At 38.5% G+C, this 17,490-nt stretch overlaps 5 protein-coding genes across 5 annotated transcripts in view; 4 read left to right on the top strand and 1 right to left on the bottom strand.

Annotated features, from left to right (window-relative positions):
• Positions 1–2,132, top strand: part of LOC103465982 (interferon-induced transmembrane protein 3-like) — a 19,553-nt gene extending 17,421 nt beyond the window's left edge. Inside the window, exon 4 of the mRNA XM_017305157.1 lies at positions 1,887–2,132. Coding sequence (XP_017160646.1) covers positions 1,887–2,048 — 162 coding nt within the window. The 3' untranslated portion in view covers positions 2,049–2,132. The remainder of the gene's footprint in view (positions 1–1,886) is intronic.
• Positions 2,133–3,920: 1,788 nt separating this feature from the next.
• Positions 3,921–5,453, top strand: LOC103465938 (interferon-induced transmembrane protein 1-like). The gene is made up of 2 exons (XM_008411169.2): positions 3,921–4,186; positions 4,808–5,453. Exons 1-2 carry the CDS (start codon positions 3,959–3,961, stop codon positions 4,988–4,990), a joined length of 411 nt encoding a protein of 136 aa, XP_008409391.1. The 5' UTR covers positions 3,921–3,958; the 3' UTR covers positions 4,991–5,453.
• A 2,704-nt stretch (positions 5,454–8,157) lies between these two features.
• On the top strand, positions 8,158–9,353 carry LOC103465937 (interferon-induced transmembrane protein 3-like). Its single transcript, XM_008411168.2, has 2 exons — positions 8,158–8,413; positions 8,949–9,353. The coding sequence occupies exons 1-2, from the start codon at positions 8,237–8,239 to the stop codon at positions 9,111–9,113; spliced, it is 342 nt and encodes a 113-aa protein (XP_008409390.1). The 5' UTR covers positions 8,158–8,236; the 3' UTR covers positions 9,114–9,353.
• Positions 9,354–13,401: 4,048 nt separating this feature from the next.
• On the top strand, positions 13,402–15,155 carry LOC103465936 (interferon-induced transmembrane protein 3-like). Its single transcript, XM_008411167.2, has 2 exons — positions 13,402–14,312; positions 14,870–15,155. Exons 1-2 carry the CDS (start codon positions 14,130–14,132, stop codon positions 15,017–15,019), a joined length of 333 nt encoding a protein of 110 aa, XP_008409389.1. The 5' UTR covers positions 13,402–14,129; the 3' UTR covers positions 15,020–15,155.
• A 327-nt stretch (positions 15,156–15,482) lies between these two features.
• Positions 15,483–17,490, bottom strand: part of LOC108166347 (collectin-43-like) — a 19,767-nt gene continuing 17,759 nt past the window's right edge. Inside the window, exon 7 of the mRNA XM_017305156.1 lies at positions 15,483–17,264. Within this exon, the coding sequence (XP_017160645.1) occupies positions 16,880–17,264 (385 nt within the window). The 3' untranslated portion in view covers positions 15,483–16,879. The remainder of the gene's footprint in view (positions 17,265–17,490) is intronic.

Here is a 17,490-nt window from a genome sequence, read left to right as displayed (position 1 = left end):
GTGTGTGTGCGTGTGTGTGTGTGTGTGCGTGTGTGTGTGTGTGTGTGCATGGTTGTTTGTCCTGTCTGTCTCTGTTGCCCTGCGACAGACTGGCGACCTGTCCAGGGTGACCCCACCTCTCACCTGGACCGTTAGCTTGAGGCTCAGTGGGGCCTCCAGGTCTATGCAGACCAGGTCCAACAACACAATCACTCCAGGTCCATCTGCTCCTTTTCTAGCCGCATATTGCCTTCTTCTGTCCTTCCCAGTCTCCATGCTAGTTAAGTAGATGCATAGCACCTGCACCTGGTGCAGTGGGCTTCTCTGGGTATCCGGGCACGTGACCTCAAAAATAACCAATCAGAAAACATGCAAAACAGTAACTCAATAGTTTAACTCAACTAAACGTAAGAAAGTACATAACTTCAAAATATAACAAGCAATCAAAAAACTATATAAGAAACATTGATAGAACTCCAAAAAAAAGGAAAACCGAGGCCACATTACCACGTGTTTCTCTCCTAATCTATTCTGTCTGGTATGGCACTGCGCCACAATGGACACTTTTTTTTTAATTGCCTGTGTTCATCCTCACTAACATTATTCAGCCTGGGATTTGCGTTTTTCTTCTCACGTCTGTATCTTTACGAGAGGTTTTGCTTCTAAGGACTGTGGAGAATTGAAGATGTTTTAAAAAGATCCGGGTTGATAGCAGCTCACTGCGGCTGTGTAGTGTCCGTCTCTAGGCAACCGTGACAACAGCGTCGGTCCGTAGCGTTCAGGGGTCCCGCAACGAGAATTTAGATGACCTTAATATTTCCTGTTTTGTTTTTTGTCATTATTGTTACATTTAGTAACAATTTGTGTGTGATAGGCGTGTCTATCGGACATTTATAGAAATACGGAACAAATCGCGTCCCATACGGGACGCAACATATAACAGCCAAATACGGGATGATTCCGTATTTTTAGGGACGGGTGGCAACCCTAGCTGCAAAGCAACCGGAGATTAAATTATTGTGGTTTTTGCACATTGACCATTTTTCAGTGGTTAAATTTCCAGTTAAGACACGACCATCATAAAAAACAAACCCCTTTCCGGACAGCGTGCCAGTTCTGGAACAGACCGTTCAAATCATCCTCCACCTGCAACCGAGCTGACGGCCAAGAATCCTCGCTACTCCTCTGCACCTTACACTGCTGAGACCGTCGCACTGCAGGACTGGAGACATGAAGCGTCCCCTGGACAGCCTGGGGGTCCCAAGGAGTTCAGCACACCATAGTAAACGTCCCCACTGAGCCTTCAGCAGATTATCTGGTCTGGTCGCTCTGGAACTTCGTCTATGGAAACTTCTTCTGTCTTGGATTGGTGGCTCTCAGTTATTCAGTCAAGGTGAGTTTATGCTAATAGTTTCTCAGTAATTTGTCTTGAATATAAACATTTTATGTTTGTCTTTGAAAAAGGACAGAAATCATGAAGAGTGTTGAAACTGGCGTGTGATTCCTCTTTTGGTAAATGGCTTTTATGCAGTTTGGACAAATCTGGGAACTAATTAGAATGATCTGGATAATTAAGGTTTAAAGACAAAAAGATTTAAATCACATCGTGATAGGTTAGTTTCACAGAACTCAAATATGAAACTATTTCAATGATGTGGAAGGCCTTTCTACTCAAACTTTGAGTCCAGATTAAGATCCCAAAACTAGGTCTTAATCTAAACTCAAAGTTTTAGATTTGAGTCTAACTCAAGTTGTAGCTAAACGTTTTTTAAACTAAAAAGGTTTGAACTCAATGTGCGCTGTGGTAAAGCAAAGGTTAAAATACCAATGTTTTAGCAAACAAGAACGGAGAACTCTTTGTTCACCACATGAAACAGTTATTAAAATAATACTTTTTCTGCTTTCAGGCCAGAGACAGGAAGATGGTTGGAGATCAAGATGGAGCCAGACGTCACGCCTACACCGCTCACGTTCTCAATGTCTTTGTGACATCTTTAGCCATCTTACTCTCCATTGCTGCGCTCATTGTTGTGATTGTAAACTTTCCAATATTTTACAGATATCACTAAGTAACTTTTGTGTGGTATGAGGGGTTTTAACCCTTGTGTGTGCGAAGACTGAGGCTAACGTAGAGGACTGTGGCAAATGATACAAGTTTTACCTGTATGGGGTCGGTTGGACCCCATTTCTAGACACAAGGGTTAAAACACCATGACTCGTCTGCTTTTCTGTTTTTATTTTGGTGCCTTAAATAAAATTGTAACAGTAGTACTAATAGTAAGATCAGAAGCGATAGGGAATAACTTCATTTGAATAAAGTTCACCTGCTTAAAATCTGTAAAGTGTGTTTTATTTCAGATGAATGAAAAGCTTGCATCATGATAATAATAAATACAATCCTGTGCTCTATAAAACACAGCAATGTAATCTATTTTGTGTGTAGAGCCTCTTCTGACATTTTTTAAATCAAAAACATTTGTTCATAAATTGACAATTGGGGACAATAAAAACAAAAATCTGAATGTAAAATATAAAATTATGACAAATTAATCATAACATGTATATTATGTGATGCAGAATTGAGCAAACAATCATGAGAAAACGAGCTGCACCAATCAGGCAAGGTCATACAAATAAAGGTCAGTTGTTTCCACGGTGACATTTCACTGGTTATGGACACAGAGTATTTGGTTAAAAAAGTTTTGTCCTTAAAATTTTCAAGTTTAGAACAAAGAATCAGTGAGCAAATGAGCTAAAACACAAAACTTCATGTTTCCAGGAAACAGCAGAAAACACCTCCTACTATTAAACTCCACTTTTTCTACTAAAAACAGGAAAATATTTACATAATTACACTGACTTGTACTCGTCTCATTGCTTATATTTTCCAGGTTCCCCCTGGTGACGACTTTAGGCTTCAGGTTTTCACCACTTCCTGTTTCTCTGTCACAAATTTCTTCAATCTTCTTCCAAGTCTAKCTTTTTCACCACATTAAAAATATATTCTTTGCTCGAAAAACATTAAATATTCAAAGGGTTTCCCAGAGGCAAGTAAGGATTCAAGGATTTTTTATTGTCATACCATCTTGGGAGTTTGTGGTACGAAATTTGTCCTCATGTCCCAGATAAAGAAATCCACTACACACAATAAATAAATTGATAAATAATGAAATAAAATAAACAAATGAACATAAAGTAAATTAAGTGATGTAGTTATGTGTCTGTGTCTGGTATGTGCCTCAAGCTATGAGGTGAAGCTGCATTTGGTGCATCTTGAGTTCAGCAGCCTGACGGCTGAAGGGAAGAAACTGTTCCTCAGCCTGGTGGTCTTGCTCTGGATGCTCCTCAGCCTCCRGCCTTCAAACTGGACTTTACATGGTTCTCTTTCAAACACGGACTTCTTCCTGCCCACTCTACCAGAGAGGCCAGATTGGTTTGTGGTGGGCTGGACTCATAGTTGTCATGGCAACAGATTCTCTCACCTGAGCCGAGGATCTCTGCAGCTCCTCTAAAGTTTTGATTGACCTCTTGACGGCTACTCTGATCAACGTCCTCCTTCACCGACCTTTTAGTTTAGAAGGGTGTAAAGTTTTGCTACATTCTTCCATTTTGTTGGTCTTTCTGGAATATTTCCAACTGTAACTAACTTTGCCATCTGATTTTTGTTATGAGTTCATCTTCACTCTCATGTTTAATCAGTGACTTTTGAAAATAACTCCTTAAATTATTCTGCAAAATTAGGTTTGCAAAGATTCACCCTCAATTAACCCTGGACGTTCATAAGCAAGTACTAATGAACTATTAAGAAGACAAAGGAAAGAAGCTGTAAGTGGAGATGAAAGTCTTGTGGTTTTTGAAAACCACAAGACTGAAAACTGAAATTTCCACTGTTAAGCCACGGCCCTCTTAAAAACCAAAGTCGACTGCAAATTCAACAGATTGCTCAGATCATCCTCCACCTGCAGCCAAGCTGAGAGCAATGAATCCTGAATACTCCTCTGCACCTTACCCTGATGAGACCGTCGCACTGCAGGACAGGGGACATGGAGCGTCCCCTGGACAGCCTGGGGGTCCCACAGGAGTTCAGCACACCGTAGTGAACGTCCCCACTGAGCCCACCAAAGATTATCTGGTCTGGTCGCTGTGGAACTTCGTCTATGGAAATATTTTCTGTCTTGGATTGGCGGCTCTCATTTATTCTGTCAAGGTGAGTTTATGCTAATAGTTTCTCAGTCATTTGTCTGAAATGTTAAATTTTTTGGATTGTTTAAAAAAGGAGAGAAATCATGAAGAGTGTTGAAACTGGCTTCTGATTCCTATTTTGGTAAATATGTTTTATGCGGTTTGGACAAATTTAGAGACTAATTAGAATAACCTGGATAATTAAGGATTAAAGACAAATAGCTGTAAGTCACAGTGTGAAACTTTGAGACTTAGCAAAACTCAAACATCAAAGAATTTCTTTTTGATTTAAACACAGTTTTATTGGTTTTGTGTTTTCAAAAACAGAGAAAGGAACAGAAAACTGTGCCTGGTGCTGATATATCACAATATATATGTAGAGAATAAGAAAGAAAAAATAAACAAAATATCTACTGAAACTCTGAGACTAGATTAAGACCCCAAATTTGGTGGATCAAAAGGCTAAAATTGGCTGAAAAACCTTTAAACTTTCTATTTTTTACTTTGAAAGAGTGTTTTTGTAAAAAGAATAAATAAATCAACGTGTGATCTGATGAATCAGAGATAAAAGTCCCAAAGTTACAGCAGGCAATAAGGGAGAACCCATGTGAATCAGTTATTAAAATAATATTTTTTCTGCTTTCAGGCCAGAGACAGGAAGATGGTTGGAGATCAGAACGGAGCCATAGGTCACGCCTCCACCGCTCAGGTTCTCAACATCGTGGCGACTGTACTGACATCTTTAATCGTCTTTCTCGTCATTGTTGTGCCCATTGCTGTAGTTGCAAGTGCTGCAAGGCCTTACTCATATTACCAGCATCGRATCTAGAAAAATATTGATGGGGTGGCAAAAGGGGGGCAGGGATTTGTTCAGGGATGGCAGCATATCTCCATATATATACGTTTAGCTTACACAGACCTAACATTGGATTTAATATACTTGATTTATTTGTTGCAAAATGTTTTTAACTTGCATTGTTTCAAAATGAGCTTTATGTAGCACTGTGGATTAAATATAGTTTCTTATTATAGTATAGTTAATTATTTTTATGTCTTTCATACTCCTGCTAATTGATATGTATTATTGGATTGGACARCGCCTATTAGTCACTATGTAATTCATTGAGTTATGTCCAGAAAACCATTTTATCCCAATGCGTGACGAGCAGAAATCTGTCACAAAAATATTAGTAGTGCTTCATTTGTTATCAGATATATCTAAATAAAGAGGAGAAAACTGATGTTTCATCAATTCTCTGTGATACAAATCAATAAACAATTTTGTTTCGTTAGTTCTGTCAAGATGCAAGAAGGGGCAAATTTCTCTTATATTGGTCAATCGTTTTATTTTAAATATGCTGTAGGAGCCGTAGTTTGATGATTAGTTCAGTTTTTGTCGCTTATTTAACTTTYAGGWATTGCAGCGGCTGCAGACAGTGCACCACAATAAAGGTACAATAAAGCTGATAAACAGGTGAAGAACCAAACACCACTTCTATTCCGCCTTTTCTCGCTCTGTGTGTTGGCTTTACACGGACCCGTTGTCATGGCAACCGACAGACAACAACTCAACAAACATAGAGCAGAGATTACCGATCAGGGGAATCAACACCAAAAAACAAACATTTCCCTAGCAAAAAAGTAGCAAAAACACCAAAACTGAACATTGGGTCTGTTACATTATGCCGTCAGGCTTAATGTCTATATTGTCATTATTAATAAGTTTTCGCCTGGGCAGTTTAAAATTAACTAATCAATCACCTYTGTGTTCAGGAGAGTGTTTATTAATGACCGCAAAATAAATATCAAGCCTGCAAACCTGATATTGTGACGGACTGAATGTTATATTTTCAACGTAATCTCGGGTTGGCTTGTGGAGCGCAGGAGGTTGCCATGGAAACGGGTGTGCTTAAGTGAGAGAGAGGGAGACAGAGAGACAGAGAGACAGAGAGAGAGACAGAGAGACAGAGAGAGAGAGAGAGAGAGAGAGAGAGTAAAAAGGTGTGAGTGGTTTTGAGTTGATCAGCTGTTCGGGTTGTTTTACCTTTGCTTTGGCTCTTTACAGCCGCTGTAGTTTCTGAACGTTCAATAAACGACAAACTTGGACTAATTATCTCGTTCTTTGTGAGTATACGTCATTTATAACAAACATCAAACACGGTAAATATGTTTCATTAAATATTTAACAAACAAATGGCTTCTACCACGATAATTGTGTGAAATTAAATACATTGTCTAATACAAAAAATWGTTTGGTGCTGTTGGGCTCAGAATCTGAGAGGCTTTTCCTTTATCAAACAATTTTTTTTTGCATCTTTTTTAGTGGAAATATTGATGTTGATGAGATTTTCTCCAAAATAACTTTTTTCAACTTTTATAGCTCCACTGTTGAAAATGAGGCTCCAACATTCACAAATGACATTGAAATAAAATCCAGTCCAACATCTGGTTTGAGGTGATTCCTCTGGAACCTGTTGGAGGAAAAATATCCCAACTTCAGAAGATGAGCTTTTGGGACGCACTCCATGGCATGATGTTCAGGATTTAGGTCTCGTGGCATCTCAAGGTGTCAACATTGCAGCCAGTGGGCTGAAGGAAATACAGCTTTATTTTGTAGCAATTCAAGAGCTACCAGCTTTTATTGGTTCGCAAAAAAAATTTATCAGCACAGAAACTCCAAAGCACACAAAGAAGCTATATATATAATTAATACTAATATATTATATTTGTATTAATATAATATACTAATTATATTAGTAAATTATTACTAATATAACTAGTAGTAATTATATTACTATATATAGCTATAATATAGTAATATAACAATTACTATATCACGAAGTATCATATTATATAATGTATAATTAATTGTGTATTGATTAATATACTAATGTATTAATATTCATATTATCATTGCTATTATTATTACTAATTATTATATTAATTATTATAATTTTATAATAATTAATTGTTATATTAATAATTATAAAATTATTGTAAAATTTTCTTCCATCATCTATCTATTATCTAATGTGCACAAAATCTTCTTGTACTGTGGGAGGAAGCCGTAGCACCCGGAGAGAACCCACTCATGCTCATGGAGAACATGCAAACCCCATGCATAAAGAATCCAGGCCGGGATTCAAACCCAAGACGACAGACTGGACTGGAGACGCAACAGTGAAGCGTCTATAAGAAGGGACAGAGCAGACTGGAGGAAGCTAAGATCCTTCAAGGTTTGGAGCAAGATGCTGCAGCTCCTCTAAAGTTTTGATTGACCTCTTGGCGGCTACTCTGATCAACGTCCTCCTTCACCGACCTTTTAGTTTAGAAGGGTGTAAAGTTTTGCTACATTCTTCCAATTTGCCGGTCTTTCTGGAATATTTCCAACTGAAACTAACTTTGCCATCTGACTGTTTGTTTTAACGAGTCCATCTTCACTCCCATGTTTAATTAATTATTTTTTTAAAGGATTTTTTTGGCTCTATGGTCTTTATTCCAAAGTAGATAGATGGAAAAGTGGGTTATGAGGGAGGGGAGAAGACATCCTGCACCTCTGCTGCTGCACTACCACCACGCCCCTAGTCAAATTTTTATTTTTTTTGTTCTAGTGGCTTTTATTTGAAATGCGTTAAGACAGGAAAATAGGTAAAGAGAGAGGGAAGACATCCAGCAAAGGTCACCAGACCAGKAATTGAACCTGCAACAGCTGCATTCAAGACTTAGACCTCATTATTTGGGTTGTGCTTAACCCCTGAGCCACCACAGCACCCCTCGTCAATAATCTTTGAAAATAACTTCTTATATTATTATGGAAAGTCAGGCTTATGAAGATTCAAAGTTAATATTTGCTCATAGGCAAACACAAAGAAATTATTAAGAAGAAGGAGGGGGAACGCTCTACGTCGTACAAAGCAACTAGAAATGACAGGATTGCATACCAACTGCTGTTGAGTGGTGAAATTTCCCCTGTTAAGCCAGGACATCTTAAAAAAACAAAACCACTCCAGGTAGTGAACCCGTTCTTTAACAGATTGTTCAGATCCCCATACYTCCTGGAGCTGAGCTGAGAGCCATGGGTCATGTTGATGAAGTGTCCCCTGGACAGCCTCGGGGTCCCACAGGAGTTCAGCACACCGTAGTGAACGTCCCCACTGAGCCCACCAGAGATCATCTGGTCTGGTCGCTGTGCAGCTTYGTCTATGGAAATATTTTCTGTCTTGGATTGGCGGCTCTCATTTATTCTGTCAAGGTGAGTTTATGCAAATGGTTTCTCTTTAATTTGTCTTAAATTAAGCGTCTTTGAAAAGGACAGAAATCATGAAGAGTGTTCAAACTGGCTTTTGATTCTCCTTTTGGTAAATGGGTTTTATGCAGTTTGGACAAATCTGTTAAAATCTAGAGACTAATTTGAATAATATGGACCTGAATTCAKGATTAGAGACATATAACTTTAAATCACAGTTTGATAGGTTAATTTAATAAAACTCAAACATCAAGGTAGTTCAGTGGTATGGATGGCCTTTCTACTGAACCTGGTAAAAAAAAAACTTTGAGTCTAGATTAAGACTTGAAAACTGGGTGGATCAAAAGGCTAAAATGTATTTTAACTTTCTATTTTTTACTTTGAGAGAGTGTGTGTTTTTCTAAAAAAAATAAATCAATAAATAAATCAACGTGTGATTTGGTAAATCAGAGATAAAAGTCCCAAAGATGCAATAAGGGAGAACCTGATGTTCTCAGTATGAACCAGTTATTAATACAATATATATGTTTTCTGCTTTCAGGCCAGAGACCAGAAGATGTTTGGAGATCAGGACGGAGCCAGACGTCACGCCTCCACTGCTCGGACTCTCAACATCGTGGCGACCGTCCTGACATCTATAGTCATTGTTCTCTCCATTGTTGTGCCCATTGTTGTGATTGCAATCACTGCAAAAAATCATAGATGACACTCAACTTACAAAAGTTGAGTGTCATCTAAACACTAAACATTGTCACTCCCTTGCTTTTCTGTTTTTACTTTGGTGCCAAAATAAAACTGTAACAGTAGTAMTAGTAGCAAGGTCTGAGGCAACAAGGAAGTCCACTTGCATAAAGTTCGCTTCCTTAAAATCCACAGTGTGTGTTTTAGTTCAGATGAATGAAAAGCTGGCATCGTGATGATAATAAAAAAGAAAACAACAGAAATGTTCTTTTTTCTGTGTGGAGAGTTTCCTGTGTAATCTTTTTAAACAAATATGTATATTTGGTGACAAACTGACACAGTGGGGGTAATAAAGACAGAAATCTTTGTAACCAATAGTGAAAGCTGGGATTGTTATGACAAAGGAATCATTACATTTATGTTATGTGATGCGTAATTGGACAAACAGTCATGAGAAAACAAGCCGCACCAATCAGACAAGGTCATACAAAGGTCAGTTGATCCCATGGTGAAATTAATGGACACTGAGAGTATAAATGTTGACTTCAGTGTGGCTGCAAGTCAGACTAATCAATATGTGAACTATTTTTAACATACGTCATTTTTTCAAGTTTGTACGTAGTGGAGTTTAGTACATTTGAAATTGGCAAAAAAAAAAAAGAAAAAGCACAACTTAAAATATATCTAAAATAAATGTTTGTGCTAAAATGGAACAAAGTAGTTATACAAAAGGGCAACATCTTTTTTTAGAACATGACTAGACTGAATTGTGCTAGCATTCAACTATGTGTAAGATTTTCATTTTGAAACCTAAGAATGTGAAATTGTACATTTTAGGTGATATTTCTATATTTTTTGAGCTGCCGATGTTTCAGAAGATCACATAAACCAGGTGACGTAGCTCAAAATTATCCTGTTGTTTAATGATAATGGAGAGTGTCTTCAGTGACAGACTGCTCCATCTTAGGCGCACATAAGAGCATCACTGTAGATCCTTCCCYCTGGCTGCTGCAAGACTTTATAACCATCTCTGTTCCYAGCAAACTCAATGAGTTTTTAAATYCCCACTGTCATTTGCAGTTGTTTATATTTTTTGTAATKAAGTAGTTTGTTGTTTTTCATGCACAAATATACAAGGACGTGTATTTTGTTTTTGTTAAATGACCATTCATAGTTGTACATTTCTTTTAAACACAGTGTGCTATTTTTTAATGAATAATTTACCCTTACTCTACAGTCACTTATTTTTCTGTTACATATATATGTATATGAAATATATATATTTCTACATAAGTTTAAATATGTTTGTGTCTGCTTACCTCTAATTTGTTGGCTGCTTACTGGAGTTTTCATACTGTGAAACTCTAAGAGAATATTTCTAAATCTWTTTCTTAATGCCAACAKTGTCGGTTTCCATTTGCTTCCTGTTTTTATTCAGTTAAAAAACAAATGGCAGGAAAGTATGGTAAGTACTATTAAATGTCATCCTTTGTGCCTTAAATAAATATAGACAAGGAGTAATCAAACTGTTGAGGTCTGATCTAAACCGGCTGCCAGCAACTACTGTGAAACTGAAAGGAAATGGATTTTAAATAATATATAGCTGAAGCTTAAAATGCAAACTTTTTGAAAACAAAGCTGCAATTGACAATTGGGYTAAAACATCACATCTTCTGCAAAGATGTTCTGGTCACACATGAATAAATTGCAAATGACGGGAAACAGATACACATACTGCATCATTTTTTCCGGTTCTTCTCTAAGTGTTTTGTGTCACTTTTGCGGTAATTCCTCTGTAATGTGGAATAACTGAAATACATCAGAGTGTCATGTCCTGTTTACCACATGTTTTATTTAGCGCAACCTTTGCAACCTCAACTTCATTAACCGCATCTCAAACTTGGAAAACAAAGGAAGCGTGAGTCACATCCTGTTTGAAACTATACAAAACTTWAAAAAAAMAAAAMCTGACAGAGATAAAGCAGAAAAACTAAGAAGATAGTATGTGGGTTGTTTTCTTTTTCTTGGTTATTGTTGAGAAGGTAAAAGTGAAAATAAAAAATAAATGAGGTTGGCATTGCAAGTTGAGTATAAATAATAATAGAAAACATTTAAATTCTGTAACAAACTGACTACTTTCAACATTTTTGGCTACCATGACAAAAAGTCTGGACACTATTGCCTTAGAGCACATGTGTCAAACTCGAGGCCTGGGGGCCAAATCTGGCCTGCCTCAGCTTTTCATGTGGCCCTCTAGGCYCCAAATTACATCAGTAAGTCCCTCCTGTTTGTCACAGATCCGTAAAATCAGCAGATCCCCACACGTTTTCTGATTTTACTGCAAATGTTCTCAAAATTGGCCAAAAACATGACTTGACTCAATGTCAAGTTATAGTCCTGCCCAGTGATGTCAGTAACACGTCAGACCACTTTTTCAGTAACAAGTCATCTAATGCTTTGCTATTTCAAATCCAGTAATCAGATTAAAGTTACAAATCACTGTGCGTTATTATTTTATTTAGCAATTTAAGTTGATTTCCTCGAGTGAYCGCCGTTTCTATACAACAGTTATCAGCAGCGACAGAAATGTAAACAATGGAGGGAGGAGGGAGATGGACATTTTGTTGCTGGAAAACAGAACTATTTTGAGTTTCTGTCACCAAGCCCAATTATTATAAGCAGCATTGGGGTGGAAATTTAATGAGTCGCGGGTTGCAGTTTTGGACTTGTTTTTGAACATGAAGTTGCTTATTTGGGCTTGGAAATAAGCAGAGACACATAGCAAGCCCCAAAAGTTGTCTCTCATACAGGCAGTTTTAGTCAGACTCTCCCTGTCCATCATTTCCCGGATGATCTGTCCCTCCGTGTCTTTGTTAATGTCAAATTAATATATTTGCTGTGAATGACGTCAAGCTTCGCGTTGCACTCCAGAAAACTGCAAACATCGAGACTAATATGAACAAGGCAAAAAACGTGAAAACAGCCACGAATGAACGAGTCTGTAGAGTTGTGCAACTAAACGCCATTATAATTTTTAATATTATGATAAATGTCACAAATCTGTGCAGCGGCCATCTGAGTTGTGGAGCCTCAGGAGGAGCTCTGTGCGATGCACTCTGACAACAAATGCAGGGCCGTAACACAGAACCTGGAGGCTGGGGGCAGGGAGGGGTAGGGTGGATGTTCTAAAATCTTATTTAGAGTTTTCCACACAATAGTTGAACACACAAAAACATGCAAAAATTACAAAAGTTTTTTTTTTTGTACTGTTGTAACCATTTAACAATCTCCCCTTCAGGTCAACCTTATAAGTGTAGACATATTGTTGATGTTACAATTATAAAATAGCTTGCAAGTAAGTAAGTATTAGCAAAGTTTAATGTTATTTTCACAGGTGGCGGAGCGTTGTTATCAGCAGCTGCTGAAAGTAACCAAAAAGTTACTTTTAATGTAACTTAGTTACTTTCCAAATCAACTAATCAGTAATCTAAATTCCGTTTTCAAGGAGTAGTCARTAATCCGATTAAAGTTACYGTATTTTCCGGRCTAYARGGCACACCTAAAAGCCTTAAATWTTCTCAAAAATCAGCAGTGCGCCTTATAATCCAGTGCGCCTTATGTGTGCACTGARTTCCAAAATCTGTCCCTGGCACAGAGACGTAAGGTGTACAGTACATAYGCTGGCAGCGATAAACCAATCAGAGAATTGTTGTCCGAGTTCTGCAGCATACGACTCCGGTAAAAACCAGATAGGTTTTCCCACGCATCACCGTCCCTGTTCATCTGCGACTCCATGCGCGCCCATCTCACTGCTACTGTGAAAAAGGAAGTGAAGCAAACTAATTCGGAGTTTGCCGTAATTAACAAAAGAACTCCAACCGTTCGACATCGGTGTAAACAGGCCGTTCAAAAAGAAGTTGCGAGCGGCATGGGAGCGATGGATGACAGACTGAACACACATTTACTAAGACGGGGAGGCAGTTCAATAGCATTTAATTTTAAGAAACACTTATTGAATGCTGAACCAACTGGCTGTTTATTGATATCTTAACAGTTTAATGGACTTTATCAATACATTCTGGCCCTTTAAGAACAGCCAGAGTTTTTATATGGGCCAAAATAAAAATGCTTTAGAGCTTTAGAGGAACAAAATTTCCAAGCTCCAAATTTCAATAGAATAAGAAAAACTGGGTCAAGTATGATTTTAGTAAAACAAAAAGAAATTGGTAAATCAATATTGATCAAGGCTGTTGATGCTATATTCATTCTGAAGCCATCTTTGGATAAGCTAGCAACTAGCATGCCACCTGCTTTATTAGGATCAGTCTTGTTTCTTTAAACAAACTTCATCAAGAAAGATGGCTGCCATACAATATCTGTAAGTGACTCACAAGTAACTTTAGATCACCGGGWRGTTCCTTTGTTTCACAAAACTTGCTTCACACTACATGCAATAACTTGCTCTTTTGACAGAGTTTTCTGTAATCTTCTACGCTCCACAAATATGGAACAAACTTCCAGTAAACTACAAAACTGCTGAAACACTGAGTGCCTTTAAATCTAGACTAAAAACACACCTGTTTGGAGTTTCCTTTGAAGCATAATCGACTAAGAAATTAATAATAATACAGAGCTGAAGTTGGCTTGAGATTGCAGATCTGAATTTCAGATGTGGGCAAAGGACGACTCTGCCTCATTTTCCAGGATGTTTAATTTGCTCACATTTAAAGACGTCAATAATTAACCTCCTCGAACATGGACTAGGTTATTTCACATTAAAAGCAGAATATTTTAAAATCTAAAGCCTGCCCCGTGATTTGCAAAACCTTGTTTGAGTTGAATAAAGGATCATATTGGTGCTTTCACAAAGCGTTTTGGCAATCACACTCACTTTATTTTGCACCTCCTCTTTTGCTCAGTGGTAACAATTTCCACAGTGAAAATCACAACCACCATAAAAAGTACGTCTACTCCAAGTAACTTGACAGTACTTCAAGAGACTCTTCAGATCCACCTGCCATCTGTAACAGAGCAGAGAGCCATGCATCCTATTTACGCCAACGAGCCGTCCCCTGGACAGCCTGTGGGTCCTGGAGGAGTTCAGCACACCGTAGTGAACGTCCCCATTGAGCCCACAAAAGATTATCTGGTTTGGTCGCTGTGCAGCTTCGTCTACGCAAATTTTTGCTGTCTTGGGTTGGGGGCTCTCATCTATTCTGTCAGGGTGAGTTTATAAAAGAATTTCCTTAATATGTGTCTTTAATATAGCCAGCTTCTGTTTGTTACTGTAAAAGAAAAAGGGGGAAAAGGAAAGGAACACAGAACTCATGAGCTGATGATTATTTTAGTGAAACCCAGGTGGTAGATACCTGAAACCTAGAGACTAGCAATTAGAGTAATAGGGTGGATTATTCAAAATTAAAGATTAAAGACTGGTGATACCTTTGTTTCACAAAACTAAAAATTATATACTTCAATGGCATTTCTGTCAAATCCAGTTCCAAAACCAGATTAATATCCCCAAACTGGAAGGATCATGAACCTGCAAAGGGTTTAAAAAAACATTTAAACTTTCTATTTTCTACTTTGAAAGAATGTGTGTCAAAAATGAGAAGTCAAGTTGTCATGCAACAAATCAAAGATAAAAGTCCTGATGTTTCTTCAGGCAGTAAGAGTGATGAAACTTTGCCGTTTGACCCAAAATAGTTCATATGGAGAATAACCCAATGTTCTGCAAATGAACCAGTTTTAAAATAATATATATATTTTTGCTTCTTTCAGGCCAGAGACCAGAAGGCGCTTGGAGATCAGGACGGAGCCCGACGTCACGCCTCCTCCGCTCGCATTTTCAACATCGTGGCCGTGGTCCTGACTTCTTTAACGCTCTTTATTTACATTGTGGTGGTCATTGCTCTGTCTGCAAGACGTTAAAGCTACGGATCCTGCAATAATGATTAACAAAATTTTCACATTGTATGAGGAGGATTTGATCTGCACCATGTCTTGGTTGTTGTTTTGCTTTTGCTCTGGTGCCAAAATAAAACAGTTAAAGTCTGCTTATGTCAAATCTTGTTGTGGAAAATGTTATTCTTGCATCACACCCACTGTAATTAACATGCCACTGAAACCAGCTCATCCCATGACTAACAACAGCCTTGAATGAGAAGAAATCCCATTCTGTAAACAACTAGTGAATAAATATGAGTGTTTAAAGCTGCAGTGACCAATGAGAAGCAGATTTGGGCACGTCGGTTTCTGAAATTTGGTAAGTAAAGCAGGAGTAAGTCACATCCTGTTATTGTTGCTTGAAATGTTCCCACAGGTTGAAAGCATTAAGAAACAGGAACCTTATATTGCTTCAAAAGTAGTAGAAAATATGTTCTTCACAGAGAACTAAAATATGTTGCTTTCTGACAACAGAATTTAATCAGAAACTTGGAGGTGACAGTCAGAGGTTTCATCACAATCCAAGCCAGCTTTACATCAAAAGCAATAAATGAAGTAAAAAGTAAAATAGATGRATAGAAGGTGGCATAGATCAGATGGTGACTATAAAAAAAAGCTCGACAGATACTAATGGCTAAATCAATTTGCAGAAGTTCATGTTGGTGGAGAGAACATAGATCAGAAAATGTAATGATGACGTCAGTACATGACGGCATAGGATCGTCAGGCATCGACCCGGATCGTTCATAACTAGTTTGGGTATGAGTGATGCCATCTTTGGTTATATAACTATAACTTTCACTTACTGACAATTGTGAGTGAAAGTTATAGTGTTTTGTTTGGTTTGGCCAGTACGCCAACTTCACTGCTTGGCCATGCCCCCTAAACATGCTCTAAACGATTTTGATAACTTTTACTCCCCCATCCCAAACCTACATACTGACCAAAAATGAAGCCAATAACTCAAAATCCCCAAGGAGGAGTTTGTTAAAGTTCGAGGTGTGTACAGTGGCGCAACTACACATTATTCAGGTGGATGCGAAGCATAGATCTCCCCCCGCCCCCGAGAAAAGGGAAGAGGAACGTCAGGGTTCACTCCTTCACCCCCCMGAGGCGACAATACGAAGGGTAAAGCTCGCTACATTTACTTCGTTATCTGCGCAAGGTGAAGGAGCGTAAGGCGCGCTGAAGTGTATGGGAAAACATCATCGGCGCGCCGCCCCCTTAAGACGGGGTTTTGGCGCCCCCTCTGGTGTTGCGCCCATATGCGTTGCATACCCTGCGTACCCACTTTTTGCACCACTGGGTATGTAGACATGAAAATGACCAAAATTTGCCCTTTGAACCAAAATGGCTGCCTACCTGTACATTTTAGAGGGTACTTCCAAGAGACTTTTTTTCTTGATTTTGGGAGAGGGATCTACCTACGCTCAGAATTTCAGATCTTTGTGACCTATGGTTTGTCCTGTCTTAGATTAGGGGGCGCTGCAGAGCAGTTTGGCCACACCCACTTGAGATTCCATTGGAATCAGAAAATTTTACTTGGGACACTATTTCAGGTGAAGTTTGGCGAGTATTTGAATATGTTAAAGCCTCCAAAAGGCTGCATATAATGGCAGAAAAACAATAAGAAATTTTGCGATTACAACAGGCCTTTGCTGCTCAGGCTTAATAAAAGTTTCCCACAACAAATAATACAAGTCACATCATATACTCGACATATAGTGAGCCTAAATGGAAAACAAGTGTAAACAAAACATTACCTCTTGATGCCTTATGAATCAATAAATTAAATGAATGCGTCATATCTAGATTACTCAGGAAGCTGCCTGGTGGATGATCTTTCTACAGCTGACAGATGATGTCAGCGTCCAGAGARCAGTCTGGTGTCACTCTCCAGGTGCCGTCCTCAGCTGCCATGCTGCAGCCTCTGTCCTGAATGCTCTGATCCGGCTGTCTTTCTCCCCATTTAGTAAAGGTCAGAGGTCGATTTTTCATGTCGGACTGGAAGTTCCCTTCTGCTKTTTTCATGTTGATGTTGATCCAGGCTCTTTTCTCATGTTGACCCATCAGCTGAAGCAGCATGTGGTTCTCCTCCTCACTCTGGGGCAGAGCCAGCTCCAAGCCTCGTTGGTCGCAGAAATCTGCAGCCTTCTGGAAAGATCCTCTCTCCTTGTTGGACACAAAGTATTTCTGACCCACCTTCCTCACAWAGTCAAAGGTTATAGCTGGAAAAACATGCAGAAAATTTGAGGTTATCTTTTTTTTTTTGGACAACGTGAAATAATCGTGTGGCTGTCCTCTGAGTCACTGCTTTAAGTCCTCTATTAACTTTGCTGCATAACGATATTTAGATGTTTGTCATGCATGGACACAAAATGTGTAACACTCTAAATCAGACATTGAGAAAACATTAGATCCTCAGTAACTCTAAAACAGCTTTTGCTGGTTTAATT

The sequence above is a fragment of the Poecilia reticulata genome, linkage group LG6 (genome assembly GCF_000633615.1).
Source record: "Poecilia reticulata strain Guanapo linkage group LG6, Guppy_female_1.0+MT, whole genome shotgun sequence".
In the NCBI taxonomy this organism is placed as follows: Eukaryota; Metazoa; Chordata; class Actinopteri; order Cyprinodontiformes; family Poeciliidae; genus Poecilia; species Poecilia reticulata.
The sequence above is the reverse complement of the archived record's forward strand: the minus strand, read 5'-3'. Positions and strand labels throughout refer to the sequence as shown.